The following is a 16,854-nucleotide window of genomic DNA, read 5'->3' as shown; positions in this document are numbered from 1 at the left end:
GCCATAATATCATCTTCTCTTCACAGAACACCAGACCCCAAACATTTCTTCGTTTACTGCAACTCTTAGGAATATTCTTTTCCACACACAGCCTTAATTAGATGTGCTGAATCAACACCCGATGTTGGCCCTAACACATACAGACACATTATAAACATTTTATGAGAAATAATAACACAACCTGGCACAATATTCTATTAATAACAATTATCAACATATTTCAACACCTGTGTGTCTCGTTTGAGACAACTTTCTGCCGTGTAAATATCGGCCAAATTTGTGGCGACCACCACAATATGGGACGAGTCCGGTCCCACAAAGACACAATAATGTCATTTAAAGTGCTCTTCGTATCGCGTCGTTGCAGCACTTGCCCCCACCTCCTCCGCCTGCCTTGGCCCGCCAACGAGGGAGACACAGTGAGTCCTCTGGATTGTTTGTTCAAGGTTGCTGTATTTCTCCTACCAAAGATGTTCCGTTGCTATGGAACGGTTAAGCTGTCTGGAGCCGGATGCTGCTACGCTGTGCTGAAGTGCCATGAGGACTGAAGTGAAGCCATGGCTGGGGGGGAGGGAAAAAACAACAGAAGGCTCTGTAGCTATTAGCTAAGTGTGAGGATTGGGAATAGGATCTTAACAGCTCCTGTTTTTTTCCCTTTTTTTTGACCTAGAACCATTACAATCAATTACTCCGCTGACCCTCAGCCAACCACAGGCTGAGTGGGTCTCCTGCCAGTCCTTGGACGAGGACCCAGGGATGTGATTAGAGTTCAGGGCACCGTTACATGCTGATTATACTTTATGTTATATGAACCCCCGGGATTCCCCTCTCTCTCTCTCTCTCTCCCTCTCTCTCTCTCTCTCTCTCTCTCTCTCTCTCTCTCTCTCTCTCTCTCTCCATCTCTCTCTCCCACCCACTCTCTCTCTCCCTTTCTCCATCTCTCTCCTTCCCTCTATTTCCCCCCGCTCTCTCTCTCCCTCCCTCACTCTCTCTTCCGCCCACTCTCTCTCCATTCCTCTCTCTATCTCTCCCTCCCTTTCTCTTTCTCACCTCTCTCTCTCTCTCTCTCTCTCTCTCTCTCTCTCTCTCTCTCTCTCTCTCTCTCTCTCTCTCTCTCTTTGCACTCTGTTCTACCATTCTGGTCTCTCTCTCACTCTGTGTGTTTCTCTCTCTCTGCACTCTGTTCCACCATTCTGGTCTCTCTCTCTGCACTCTGTTCCACCATTCTGGTCTCTCTCTCTGCACTCTGTTCTACCATTCTGGTCTCTCTCTCTGCACTCTGTTCTACCATTCTGGTCTCTCTCTCTGCACTCTGTTCTACCATTCTGGTCTCTCTCTCTGCACTCTGTTCTACCATTCTGGTCTCTCTCTCTCTCTCTCTGCTTCTACCATGCTGGTCTCTCTCTCTCTCTCTTTCTCTCTCTCACGCATTCTCATGTCGTTTTCTCTTTCTTCATTGTCTTCTGCAGTACAACTACATGCAGCCTGTTGAATGAAGAGAATCCTCAGTGTAATTGTTGTCAGATGACGTCCAGAGAGTTGGAGCTGTGGGAAAAAAAGAAGAAGAATTGAAAGAAAGAGAGAGAGTTAGGTTAGGAAAAAGAGGAGAAGAGTGGGTTGGTAGGGAAGGGAATAGAAATGATGAAAGCATGAGAAAGAGAGGAAACGCAGAGGAGGGGAAGAGAGCTGGAAAGAGGCAGGAAGAGAGGGGGGGTGTACAGGTTACCATGACAACATTCCCAGTAGAAAAATAAACAGTGTATGTGTTGCGTGCTTGGGTCTGTCACCCTCCACCTCGCTGGAAAGCCTTCTATTATGGTGTGTGTGTGCATGGGCATACGCGTGCATGTCTGTATGTTCATTTCCAAACTGCATTTTTAGGTATTCCCATGATACCTGTGTGTGTGTGTGTGTGTGTCGGAACACAGTGTGAGAAGAGCATTTATGCAGGTGAACACCAGGAAGGCTGCAGGCCCAGATGGAATAACAGGACGCATACTTAAGTCCTGTGCAAACCAGCTTGCCCCGGTGTTCACCGCCATATTTAATCAATCCCTGGCGGAGTCAGTAGTCCCTGCCTGCTTCAAGATGTCTACCATCATCCCTGTACCGAAGAAACCCTCCCCAACATGTCCAAATGATTACAGACCGGTGGCACTCACCTCTGTGGTCATGAAATGTTTCGAGAGGCTGGTCAAGGATCACATTTGTGCCTCTCTCCCCAGTGATATGGACCCTATGCAATTTGCATACAGGACAAACAGGTCCACTGATGACACGGTCTCCCAGGTACTGCACAGCACTCTCTCCCACCTTGACCGTCAGAAGGGGGGCTATGTGAGACTGTTGTTCATTGACTACAGCTCAGCGTTCAACACCATAGTCCCCACCAGACTGGTGGACAAGCTGATCGAGCTAGGCCTGAGCTCCGCCCTGAGCGCCTGGGTACTGGACTTTCTGAGTGAAAGACCCCAGGCGGTCAGGGTGGGGGGTCAGACCTCCAACACCATCACCCTGAGCATCGGGTCCCCCCAGGGCTGTGTTCTAAGCCCCCTGCTGTACTCACTCTACACACACGACTGTGCGGCCAAGTTCAGCTCCAACTCCATTGTGAAGTTCGCCGACGACACGGTGGTGGTGGGGCTGATCTCGGACAACGACGAGAAGGCCTACCGAGAGGAGGTTGAGGTACTGGAACGTTGGTGCCAGGACAACAGCCTGCTCCTGAACATTGGTAAAACCAAGGAGCTGATCGTGGATTATAGGAGAGGACAGCAGGAGACACACACACCACTGACGATTAACGGGGCTACCGTGGACAGGGTGAGCAGCTTCAAGTACCTGGGGGTCCACATCTCAGAGGACCTGACATGGTCAACACACATAGACACAGTAGTAAAGAAAGCGAAGCAGCGCCTCTACCACCTGAGACAGTTAAGGAAGTTCAGAGTATCGGGGAAGATACTCCAGTCCTTCTACTCAGGAGCTGTAGAGAGCATCTTGACCGGAAACATCACTGCCTGGTATGGGAACAGCACGGCACAGGACAAGAAGGCCCTACAGAGAGTGGTGCGCTCAGCCGAGCGTACCACGGGTATTGCGCTACCTCCCCTGCAGGCTCTATACAACAAGAGGTGCAAATCCAGAGCCTGCAGGATAATGAAAGACCCCCACCACCCCAATAACAGCCTGTTCCAGCTGCTGAGGTCAGGCAGACGCCTGCGAACTCCAGCTACTAGGACGGAGAGGCTTAGGCTAAGCTTCTTCCCCCAGGCCATCAGAGCCTTGAACAATGAACATTGAGAGACACAGAAACTGAACTATCCACACACAAGCACATACACGACACGCACGCTGAGCACGCTCACACACTAGCAGCCACTTTAACACTCATGCCGCACACACGCACACTTATGGCCAGAGGAAAGGCCACTTAAAGTAGTATAACATCAGGAACAGTGTATTGCACTACTAAAGCTACCTAGCATGTCCTATATGCTCTGTAAATACTAATGTACAGATACCGAGATGGCACACCATGTACCTGTTTATTGCACTGTTTTATTGGATTCTATTAATATGTTGTACCACTGTATTTTATTGGATTCTATTATATGTTGTACCACTGTATTGCACATCGTCGCGGGCAAGACCAGCCGCATTTCATTGTATACCTGTATGCCGTGACAATTAAAACTCTTGACTTGACTTGACTTGACTTGTGTGTGTGTGTGTGTGTGTGTGTGTGTGTGTGTGTGTGTGTGTGTGTGTGTGTGTGTGTGTGTGTGTGTGTGTGTGTGTGTGTGTGTGTGTGTGTGTGTGTGTGTGTGTGTGTGTGTGTGTGTGTGTGTGTGTGTGTGTGTGTGTGTGTGTAGGGACCGAAACTAAAGCCCGCCGCCCGCCAGGGGCGGTCTGTTTTTACCTTTGGCGCATGACACTTAGAGGGCTGCCCGCCGTGTGGCGTGTAGACGTGTAGTTCATAAGCAGGCCCCTAAAAATATTTGTATGCGAACGGTAAAAATCAATTACGCGCACGCTGTGCGAATACAGATTATAGCCTCTCTCGTCTTTTTTTTCCTCCGCTGCGAGATCGTTAAAAAACTACAAGTCCCACATTGCACTCAAGCCAACGGTCCAATCACAGTAGAGTGAAGTGACTGGTTTCATGGGAAATAAAGCAAATGACCAATCGGAAGCTCTCATTTTTCTTGTTTACTTCCTGAAACTCCGCGATCAGGGCTCTCGTTTTCCGAGACACCAACTTATTATAGTCTCTCTTACCAATAGCAATAGATTTTAGAACACCTAGATTTATCGATAGCAATAGTAATATAACGTTAATGCAACAAAACGAATGCCTTGCTTTGTTAATCATAACGTTGATGCAGTAGCGTATGTCGGTGTGTTGGCTGTAACGGACATGACAATAACATAACGTGTACACATTAAAATTGCGATCATCTATTCTAACATTTTCAAATCGATGCAGTTGAATTTCCCCCTTAGGATCGATGCATTGTTACACCCCTACACCAAAGTCACTGGCCCACTGTGTATCTGTGTGTATAATAACTTGGCTAGCGTTATCAACAGCAGAGGTGGGCAATGGGTCCAGCTGCAGCACCGGAGTGCAAGCGATGTGATGTAATTGGCAGACTCGACTGTCAATCAATGGTCTACCTGACACGCAAACTCAAACAATGTTTCTGTACTGGAGGTGTGATTGATTGATTGATTGAAAACATTATTAACAGATTGCAGAATGGGTACAATACAGTACAGCTCAATACACACAATTGTTAAGGGGATGCAGACCAGAGAAAGACTTTCGTCTTGTTTACATCAGGGTCCCCCATTTCAATTAATCAGGAAAGTGTACAGTAGGAAAGTGTACAGTATTTCAATAGGCAACCCTGAAAGTATTATTTTTCTAGAAGAGCAACACAGCCAAAACAGACAGTGGAGCTGTTTGCAGATAGCAAGCATTTTGACTTATTGCGTGGTGGCGATGTCTCGCAGATAATACAACTACAAGTATGATTATATAATATATATTTTATTTAAAAAAAAATTGTATATATAAAATATATATTGGCAGGTAAGAAATATGCTTGGCGGGTAGACTCTTCCCATCTACCCGCCACTGGCCGGTGAGTCAAAAAGTTAATTTCGCTCCCTGTGTGTGTGTGTGTGTGTGTGTGCAGTGCACTACTGCACTCCACTTCAGGGTCTGCAGTGGTCTAAGGCTTTGTTCTGGGAGTCCCGGCATTCAACTACTGCAGCCTGGAGGAAGTGTTTGACACTCCCCAGACCATACAGTACAACAGGAAGTGTGTGTGTGTGTGTGTGTGTGTGTGTGTGTGTGTGTGTGTGTGTGGTGTGTCGTGCACGAGTGCGATTGCGCACACATGTATCTGTGTATGTTGTGTGTGCGTGTGTGTACTATGTTTAAGTATTTGTGTGTGTGCATGTTTACGTTTGTGATGTGTGTGTGTGTGTGTGTGTTAGGGATGGGTACCTTTCACATTTGAACCGATACCGGTACCGGTACCTGTGAATCGATACCGGTACCCAACGGTACCTTATTTCGGTACTTTAGTCTCAAGAAATTTAATTTACCTACCTCAGTCGTAAAAAAATAATCCAAACTTCAAATAACTACAATTTCGACAGTTTTCGGCTTGTCATTGCTCCGACTGCTTTGTTGTTGAATCAAGTCAAATCTAGGTAAGCATATATTGTGCGTGTGAACGTTGACATGAAAAGAAAAAAGTAATAATAAAAAAAAAAAAAGTAAAAAAAAAGAAAATTTATATTTTTTTTTTTTTTTTTTGGTTTCTCACTTGATTCGATACTCGGTAGTACCGACGTGTTTCGGTTCGGTACCTCAAAGTACCGAATTCGGTACCCATCCCTAGTGTGTGTGTGTGTGTGTGTGTGCGCGAGTGAGACAAGCTGGCTGTTCTACACAAACACAGACATTGCAGCAGCCATTCAGTGGCCGGTTATGGATTAACTCTTTGCTTATTCTTTCACTTTTTTCTCCCTCTCTCTCTCTACCTCGCTCTCTTTCATGCCCTCTCTTTTTATCTCTCTCTTTTCTTTCTTTCTATCTTTCTCTCTCTTTCTCTCTCTCTCCCCCTCTCTCTCCCCCTCCCTTTCTCTCTCTCTCTACCTCGCTCTCTTTCCTGCCCTCTCCCCCTCTCTTTCTCTCTCTTTCTCTTTCTTTCTATTGTTTTTATCTCTCTCTCTCCCTCCCCCTCTCTCCCTCTCTCTTCTCTCTCCCTCTCTCCTCTCTCTCTCTCTCTCCTCTCTCTCTCTCTCTCTCTCTCCCCTCTCTCTCTCTCTCCCTCTCTCTCTCTCCCCTCTCTCTCTCTCTCCCTCTCTCCCTCTCTCTCTCTCTTTTTCTCTCTCTCTCTCTCTCTCTCTCCCCCTCTCTCCCCCTCTCTCTCTCTCTCCCTCTCTCTCTCTCTCTCTCAGGGCTCGGAGGCGGTGGAGGATTGTGTGCAGGGGGCGCTCTCATCTCTCTACCCTCATTTGAGAGCACAGCCCCCCTCTTCTCTCTCAGGTAAAAAACACACAACACACACACACACACACACACACACACACACACACACACACACACACACACACACACACACACACAATTGTTTTGACATGAAATACTTTGCAGAAGCCACTGAACTCACCACGCAGATTGTTTATAAACCGATATTTCTTCATTCAGTTAAAGAGTAAACACGAGTCGACCTCAAAGACCCCAAAGTGCTGCAGGAATGTCCGGTCACAGGCGTCAGTGTGTGAGCTCACAACTAAAAGAAAGTCGATGGCATTTCCTCTTCAGATCAGCCGTATGGCTGCATGTTGTTGTTGCCAGCTCCGTCTGTGGGGGAGGGTTTGTTCATGTTTGCATCTTTGTGCAGGTCTTCTCGGTCTTGGAGTCGACTTATCAGCAGGACAGTCTGCGCTACCTCCTGGACTACTTCGTCCCTGCCAAGCATCTCCTGCACAAACTCCAGCAGCACGCCTGTGTGAGTCAGACCACCCTACTGACTGGAACACACAACCACACGCACACACACACACGCACATACTGTATGCACACACGGACACACACAGCCACACACATGCACAGACACACGCACACACGCACAGCCACACGCACACACACATGCACAGACACACGCACACAGACACACGCACACACACGCACACACACACGCACACACAGACGCACACAGACACACATGCACACACACAGACACACACACACACACACACAGACACACACACATGCACACACGGACACACGCACACAGCCACAGCCACACGCACACAGACACACACACACACACACACACACACACACACACACACACACACACACACACACACACACACACACACACACACACATAAGAGTTGTTTAGATTGCTTACAGCTTTGCGGAACTCCCACACAGCCGTGTGTGCATGTTTTAAAGGGTCACTTCACCAAAAAACAACGCTGATTTATTTTGCTCATAATCTCACACATGTCCGAAAACTCTAAAGGGTTTTGCTGCACGCGTTCGTTTGACAGCGGCCACCAGTGATCGGTCATCGGGGAGACTGAACCCTTGTGTTAATTACAGCTCCATGGAATGATGTAGAGCAGAGGTCTCAAACTCAATTTACCTGGGGGCCGCTGGAGGTAGAGTCTGGGTGAGGCTGGGCCGCATCAAATATTCCACAAAAAAGGATTTCAAGTATTCTTCTCAGTGGTGTCAGTGGACTCATCCACAGCTATGGAAATGCACTGTGCATTTTTTTATTCTATCACAAAGCTGTTTAATCAAATCACCAGCCAGTATTTCAGTTATTCTGGTTGCTGTGCGGTCTGAGGGGGATTTGATTTAGTTGCCTTCAAACATGGTCTCCATCACCTCAGTCATACATTATTTTATTATGTATGCATCAGAGAGAGATAATGGCTTCTTGTGTTTAGCCAACACCCATGCCACTGAGCACTGAGTGAGGACTTGGTTGCTTATCGTTGTGACATAGATTTAGGCTACGTTTAGACGGAGAGAGTCACAGAACAGAAACCGCAAAAGTCGTCTTACGGTTTCACTTTTAATTTTGCGTTTAGACGAGCGTTTTGGGATGGAATTCTCCGTGCAGACGAGGCTGTAACAACTCGAGACAACGGAGCCCCGCTGTCACACGATTGGCGCATATGTCACATGACGTGCTGTGAAGACCCGCCCTACTCTGCCTCTGATTCGCAGACTGTGGGTGGGGAATGTGATTGGACAAAAGCAGAGTCACTCACAGACAGTGGGTCCAGTCACGCCGCGGGACAGATTCTTGTGTATTTAAAAGTACTGCCAATGTAGCCTTCAGGTGATCGCCATGGATAGAATCAGACATGGTCACAGTTGAACTTCAGTTTGAACAGGCTGACTCTAGAGGCATGTGGCAGGGCCTCAGAACAATGACAGACTACAAAGGCACCCCCCTCAAACTGAACAGTGACATCTCCTTAGCAAATGATCTCAATTCCTTCTATGCGAGGTTTGAGGCTGTGAATAACAACACCAGCCTACAAACCACGGCAATGGGGGGGGGGGGGGGGGGGGTCTGCTGATGGAGACTCAGTGTTCAGGGTAACAGAGCATGAGGTGAGACGGATCTTTAAAAAAGTGAATATCAGGAAGGCAGCAGGACCGGACGGCATCCCCGGCCGCGTCCTAAAAGTCTGTGCCGACCAACTGGCCCCGGTATTCACTGACATCTTCAACCTGTCCTTGGAACAGGCTGTCATCCCCACCTGTCTGAAGAAGTCCACCATCATCCCTGTACCCAAAAAATCTACGCCCGCTTGCCTCAACGACTACCGCCCTGTAGCCCTCACCTCCATAGCCATGAAGTGCTTTGAGAAGCTAGTGAAGGGCTACATCTGTTCCTCCCTCCCCATCAACCTGGACCCTCTGCAATTTGCATATCGCCCCAACAGGTCCACGGAGGACGCCATAGCCCATGTGCTGCACACAGCAGCATCACACCTGGACAAGAGGCAGGGGAACTATGTGAGAATGCTGTTCATCGACTACAGCTCAGCATTCAATACCATAGTCCCCTCCAAACTCATAGCCAAGCTCAGGGACCTGGGCTTGAACTATGACCTCTGCCAGTGGGTCTTGGACTTCCTGACGGGCAGACCCCAGGTGGTAAGAGCCGGCAACTGCACCTCCTCATCCATCACGCTCAACATAGGGGCCCCCCAGGGCTGTGTTCTGAGCCCCCTCCTCTACTCCCTGTACACACATGACTGCGTAGCACAGCGGAACAACAACACCATCATCAAATTTGCTGATGACACAGTAGTGGTGGGCCTGATCTCTGCCAACGACGAAAGGGCCTACCTGGAAGAGGTAGAGAACCTGTCACAGTGGTGTCAGGAGAACTGTCTCTCCCTGAACGTCAGCAAAACAAAAGAGATGATTGTGGACTTCAGGAGGTCGGGGGTCAAGGACTACAGCCCCCTCAGCATCGACGGGGCACCGGTTGAGAGAGTGAACAGTTTCAAGTACCTCGGAGCCCACATATCCGAGGACTTGACATGGACCACACACATTGACAGTGTTGTGAAGAAGGCACGACAACGCCTCTACTTCCTCAGGCGCCTAAGGAAGTTCCAAGTCAGTCAGAAGATCCTTAGGAACTTCTACTCATGTACAATAGAGAGCATCCTGACCGGCAACATCACCTCCTGGTTTGGGAATAGCACTGCACAAGACCGTAGCAGACTACAAAGAGTGACACGTTCAGCCGAACGCACAATTGGAGGGGGGCTTCCCACCCTCCAGAACATTTACAACAAGCGGTGCAAGGGGAAGGCTAAGAGAATTATTAAGGACTCGAGCCACCCGAACAACTGCCTCTTTGAACTGTCAGGCAAGCGATACCGGAGTCTTAAGGCGAGCACAGAAAGACTCAGAAGAAGCTTCTATCCCCAGGCCATCAGGCTGCTAAACGAACAATAATCACTATGCAACAACCATCAAATGCACACAGCACACACACCCACACGCACACACTCACTCAAACAAACAACACACTGCAGCACCCACTCTCCACACTTTAGATCACACAAACACACTTACACTTTATATTTATTGATAAAGGATTTGCACTACAACTCGTACACCTACTGTGAATTGTACCTAAATTGCACCTCGTCCCATTTCTCCATTTCTGCCTTGCACTATATAGTATTGTATATTAGTACACTGCACAGTATTGTATATTGTATGGTAACTACGTCTATTCTGCATCGAACATTGTACATATGTCTAAACTGAACACTGTGACCTCATTTTTTTTTACTTCTAATTTTACTATGTTATTTTATTTCATACTTATCTTGTCTTGCACAGTCTCTGGAGCGCAACAGTAAGAAGCATTTTGTATAAAAGTATTCTGTACTTCTGTATGACAACTATTAAAGAAACTTGAACTTGAAACTTGAAACATGCTTTATTTACGCTTCTAGGCTACTGGCGCATGCCTGTGATGTAAGCAGTACACGCGACGAGAGCCTTGACAACCCTTTCGTCATCGTTTTATGCGGTTTGACAGTTTAGATGAGAGCGCAAAGGTTTAGCGTTTCTAGGAATTCCACCCTGGAAGGTGGTCTCACTTTTTTACGGTTTCACCCCGTAAAAACGCCGTTTCCGTATAAACGAAAGGCACATCCGAAAAAATATTTTTGCGGATTCACCTGCTAGCGTTTCCGTCTAAACGGGGCCTTAAGAATAATTCTGCTTGCAGCTTGATATGATGATTTCATTCCATTTATTTTTGTGGTTCTTAGCACTGAATTTTGAGGAAAGGTTGCATTAAAATAACTGTTTTGTTTCGTAGTGGCGTTTCATATTGCCACTCTTCACAAGAGCTACCGTTTCTTGGCATATTAGTCACAACTCTGCTCTCACTTCTACAAGGTCAATTTGCATGTTCTAGGTATCTAGGAACATCTAGGGACCTGGGGGTATGTATTCCCAGTGTCAGAAATATTGTGTCTGTTACTAGACTTGAGTAAATTGTGATGAAACAAAGGAGAATATAAATTATGATTTTTGTTTTGCATCTTTGCCGGTGAATAACACCATGTTACAATTGTGCAACCTCCGAGCCCGCTCACTGAGCTCATTCATCACCTTCTTGAGATCAAGGGTACAAGATATCTAAGCAAATGAATAAAGGGAAGATGATTAAACAGAAGGATTTGTAGATACAGTAATACATTATAATCCATTTTAATTATATAAAAGCATTTTTTCGATAAATTCTTATTTTCGGTAAATCTTAAAAACATCTGTAAACAAACGTAGTGCTGTAAATATACACGTTGACTGCTGTTTTGATAGGGTTAAGGTCTTTACTCTTGGCTACATTTGAAAAAGAAACACAACATTAATTAATACGGTCGGTCTGTATTGATAGATTTATGATAAAAAAATTCTGGAATTTTGGAATTCGAAGCTTCGAGGCCGAGATTCGATTTTAATTCGAAGCTTCGACATTACATTTTTTTTTATTAAATTTTTTTAATGTTGTGGGACTTGTACAGCACTTTGTTCAACTTTGTCAGTGCTGTAAAGTTTAAACCTTTTTAAATCTTAGACAAACGAAACACTTTGCTTTCATGAAATATTGTAAGCCGTCATTTGAGGCTGTATAAAAGTAGCACAATGAACACAAATCTGTCAGTGCCGAGTCCGACCTCATCTTAAATAACAAACAGCATTGCTTGTTGTAGTTAACAAAGAGAGGCAGAGTTGATTTTGCAAAAAAAAAAAAATGTAATTTGTTTTTATATATATATTCAAATTTTATTTTCATATTCATAGACAGCCCTAGTTTGGTCTGATGTGTGGGTTGGAGTTGAGCGAGGACAGGGGGGAAGGGGTTGCTATTGCTGGGCCACACCTTGGCTCTGCCAAGAGAGAGGCCTGGAGAAATCCACAGTATACTAAGTTACTATACGAATACTAGTGACGCTCAGCGTCATCTGCACTAACCTCACTTTGTGCTGTGCACTGAATAAAAATTCACAATGTACCTTTACATACCAACATCCGTCTGGCCACACCCCTATCCGCTACCTTCATAAGCAGGTGTGTGGCCCCACACTCGCCTCCTTCCCAATCTTTCACCACAAGGCGAGATCAAAGGCCGCAGTGGCGTCCAGACGCTGAGCGTCACTAGTATTCATAGAACTACGGTTATATTCATAACCTATCGTTCTATATCATACTAGCTTCCGCTCAGCGTCATCTGCACAACGGGAGCTGAGCGGGAGCTTGAAGCTCGACAAATGTACCCCACTGAGGCCCCCCACAACCATCAGAACCGGGGAGGACCGAGCCCCCCCGACCCTCCCTAATGGAGGATACCCTCCCTATTGGAGGACGGGAGGGAGACGGATCCGACCATGCGAAGAGAAACTCGAGCAACTCAACGCACAGGTTGAGCAGACCGTGGCTTGACCCCACGACTACGCACACGCACAACCCGCATGCCACCAGGGAACGAACGGAAGGAACAAACCTTGTTACCGCCCCTAAAATCACGGGGTCAAGAGCAAACTCAACCCCGTGGCAAGGCCGTAGCAGCGGAGCGCGAAGGAAGACCCAGACCCACTGAAGGGACTGGATCCCCCGGAAAAAGGGGGCCCGGAGAGGTCAACGACGCCACAGCATCAAGACCTCACCAGGCGGTCACTAGTGACACCGCCCCCCACATCGCCAGCGTATTCGGACAGGGCCCCTCCAAGAGCGGGCCCTTCCCCCCACTAGCATGCCGCCTGGCACACTGACCCTAGCACACTCAGGCAGTCAGCATGGCTGTAACTCGAAGCACTCAAGAGGCTACACTACAGCCGGAGCAGGCAGCGCACCGGGGAGACGACCACCAGAAGGGGTCGATCCCTCAATCCAGGCAGCAGGCATTTGACTCGAGCCTGGAGCACTGCGGACGAGACAGGCGCCAAAGGGGTCAACTGAAAACAGCACCCCCGGCGGAAGGGGCGTATGCTGGCATTGTTGCGCACCATGACAAAGCCTCCACCAAAAAACCCCGACCCAGAGGGGCCGAGGCAGAGAAGGCTGACACGATTGGCAGACGTCATGAACGTGCAGGGGCACACTCAACCGGGTAACCCGGGAGTTGACTCCGCTCCAACACACCAGGGAATCAACCACCCTCTTGGTACCACATGCAGTGGTTGTTCCTATAACCCCTCAAGAAGAAAACTCCAAAACACACCTGCGGGTATACACTGGCTATACCGCAGTACAAGTGTTTCAGTTTTCAAAAAGGGGTTATTCCAGGCCTACGGGTCGACGAAACACAACTTCGGACCGGGCCCGGCGGCCCGGGAAGCACACAGGGATGCCAGAGGAGGTCCATAAGACCACCCCAACAGCCCCCTCTTCGCCATGCGTAAGAGAGGAGCGAAAATAATGGAAAACCAGCCCCTTTATGATAACGCAGGGTACAACCTGTACCCAACAAAGGGTCTCCATAACGCCCAACCCTGTGACACCCGGGCCGACCCGGCATTTTTTCCCCCGAAAAAAGCACAAGTCCCTCAGGGTACCAGAACAGAAGATCTGCGTCCCCGGCGGACAACGGGTTAACTGACCTGGACCAGCGTGACCAGACTCAGTCCCGTGCCCTAATCACACCGACATCCCCACTCCAAGAGAGGGGGTAGGTACGCGTGTCGATCTAAAACATGAAAAGAGGGCGCCACCCAGACGGTCACATTCGTACCGCGCTCAGTGGCCCACCCCAAGGGCGTGAGACCCCTCTACCTATGTTTTGATCTATTCCGTTAAAGGGGAACTCCAACATTTTGGGAAATTAGCTTATTTAACATCTTCCCTGGAGTTAGACAAGAAGATACATACCTTTTTTGTCTCTGTGCGTGCATTTTAGCTTTGGGAATAGACGCTCCGTTAGCATAGCTTAGCTTCATCACTGGAAGTGAGGCAGGACAGTAGCCTTACAGTGCCTTACAGTGTATTGCAAGGTCTGACATTGACCAAATTTGATATGCATGACCTTGGTGGGCTCTAGGTCAACTCCTGAAAAGGGGGTCAATGTCAGACCTTGCAATCAAAAGTTAGGGGGCGCACTGAAATTATGGCAAGGGTTATTAGCCCCCTAACTTTTGATTGCAAAGTCTGACATTGACCCCCTTTTCAGGAGTTGACCTAGAGCCCACCAAGGTCATGCACTTTTTACACCTTACATTTAAAATGCAGACCTACAAAGTACAAATCTCGCAGGTCCAACTATTTTAATTAGTATATTTGTTTCTCTGGCCGAACTAACGTTAACATTATTAATCCTGCGGCCGCGCTTTATTTAAAAACAGCCAATAAAATCCCCATCAATGGAAAATGAACCTGCCCATACCCATGCTGATTGGTCCTTGTGCAAGACTAGAAAGCGGGGATCTTTGATTAAACACCAGATCAGAAGAAGAATATCAGAAGAATAGACAGTCAGAAAAAAAGTTTTAACTTTAACTTTTTAGTACATTTAAAAGTAGAAACTTTTTGACTTTTACTCAAGTGTGTTTTTAGCCAGATACTCTGACTTTTAACTTGAGTACGATTTTGAGACGGTACCCATACTTTCACTTAAGTATAATTTCTGGGTACTTTTTACACCCCTGCTTAGAGGTCGCTCTCTGGCGGCATTCGCCAAGCGGCTTTCAATTAATTAAAACAACTACAGACGATGGATACTAAAGTATTGCATTTTAAAGTGCTTTGCAAAGCATTCCACGTGAAGCAGAAGCTAAAAGCAGATTTTCCTAATTCAGTGCAAACTCTTGGGACCTTAAGCGTGAGCCAATCACCAGAGTGAGTACGAGAAAGTGCAGAGATCCAGTCCAGCAGGGTGGAAGATCATCAATAATGACTTCATACAAGCGGCTGGGTGGCGTAGCGGAGATTGCGCTCGTCACCAATGCAAGAGACTCCGGTCTCGAATCCCGGTGTCCGCATTGCCTGCGGCTTGAGCTAGTCGTCATACTATCTCAATTGACAGAGGTAGCGGGTGGAAGTCGATGGGTGGGGATTGGACGTTGTGGACAGCGACTCCTACAGGTCGGTTGGGTGACACCTGCACAGCAGAGACAGGAAGTATCGGGGGCAGCGTGAGCCTCCCACACGTTACTCCTCGCCACTGAGAGTCCGCGCTGTCTGGTGAAAAGATGCGACAGGCTGCCTCCTTGTGTACCGGAGGGGACACGTGATGTAAGACTTCTATCCTCACTTCAGCCGACCAGTGGGAGGCATAGTCTAGCAACGTTCAAGACAGGGGAGGGGAGAATTGGCAATACGAAATTGGGATGGGAGAAAAATAGAAAATAAGGAGAAAAAGTTGCTAAAAAAAAAAATTACTTCATACAGAAACAGATGCCAATGCAAGTCACATCTTTCTACCAGGGAGGACCACCCAAACTTATCATACAGGATACAATGACGGAACCATACCTGTAACTAGTGATAAATCTAAGGGCAGAATGATATACAGTCCTTTGTACCAACAGCCATCAGACTGTACAACGCCTCACTGTGCCTCACTGCCTCACTGAGCACAGACCAAACCCTGAATATCTTCCTGTACATTTACATTTTACTATAGGTATACCTTCCTGGACATTTACATTTGACTGTACATTTGACTGTATATTTCCGGACTGTATATTCTCGAATGTATATATAGACTGTATATCGCTGACTTTTTATTTGTATTCATATTCTTATTCCTATTCTTATTTTAGATTTCTTACTAACTGAATGTTCATCGATCTTTGGTGCTGAATTTCACTTGTAAAGTACTTCTACTCTATTCTATTCAAATCCAGAGGCTTTAGAGTGGAAGCAGCAGCATGTCTATAAACTATGTCTCCATAATCCAAAACAGACAGAGAAATAGCTTCAACAACCCTCCTTCTGCTCAGCGTAGGAAAATAGGTTCTGTTACACACGGCTCCTTGTGTCTGGTGTTAGCATTGGGAAAACCCTCCCCAATAAATACCACTCACTGTGGTCGTTAAAGAACCCAGGGCGTCTCTCTCGTAAAGAGTAGGGTGTTCCCCGACGTTCTTGGACTAATGTCCAATCAGATCTCTGACATCAAGGCCCCCCTTATCGCCCCTCTCCTTAATTGGCTGATATAAATCCTTGACTCCCGAGCCTCTCAGACGCGGTGGCCTGTAGGCCCGGCTGTGTGCCTGGTGCCGGTGTACGGCAGACACTCAAAAGCTGGTGCTTTTGAATGTCTAGAAAAGTGCTATATATACAGCGTATCTGCAGGGTATTAAAAAGTCTTAAATTTTATTTGCACAGGTATTACATTTTTGGGTGTCGGGAGATGAAATAATATGAAATCCTTTTGTATTCAAATCGTTGTTTTTTTGCGCTGCTATCAGGAGCTTGGTGCGCCTGGCAAGAGCTTGTATGGAGCGTGCAATAATTTAAATTGTGCAGCCGCCAGTTCAGTGTCGCTATGTGTTTTTTTTGCTAGGATGGTCGTGAACTTGCTATTGCATTTAGCTCTAAGTGGTATTAAAAAGGTCTTCAAAAGTCTTAAATTGAACTTGTTGACACCTGTGGATACCCTGTGCTGTATATAAATACAATAACTGATTAATTAATTCATCAATACCTTGTTTTAGCCCAGTATCGGCCCAATATCCGGTACCGGCACTGGTACATCAGCGTATCTCCAACACGTGTGTGTATATCTGCACAAGCACACACTCAACAATATGCTACCTGAT

At 47.0% G+C, this 16,854-nt stretch overlaps 1 protein-coding gene across 1 annotated transcript in view; it reads left to right on the top strand.

Moving 5' to 3' along the window:
* arhgef40 (Rho guanine nucleotide exchange factor (GEF) 40) overlaps positions 1-16,854 on the top strand; it is a gene marked incomplete at its 5' end in the record, with an annotated part of 150,210 nt that overhangs the window by 11,727 nt on the left and 121,629 nt on the right. Inside the window, 3 exon segments of the mRNA XM_084327787.1 lie at positions 6,481-6,545; positions 6,547-6,568; positions 6,927-7,034. Coding sequence (XP_084183913.1) covers positions 6,481-6,545; positions 6,547-6,568; positions 6,927-7,034 — 195 coding nt within the window.

Source organism: Notolepis coatsorum, assembly GCF_963971535.1.
Source record: "Notolepis coatsorum genome assembly, chromosome: 13".
Taxonomy (NCBI): domain Eukaryota; kingdom Metazoa; phylum Chordata; class Actinopteri; order Aulopiformes; family Paralepididae; genus Notolepis; species Notolepis coatsorum.
The sequence above is the reverse complement of the archived record's forward strand: the minus strand, read 5'-3'. Positions and strand labels throughout refer to the sequence as shown.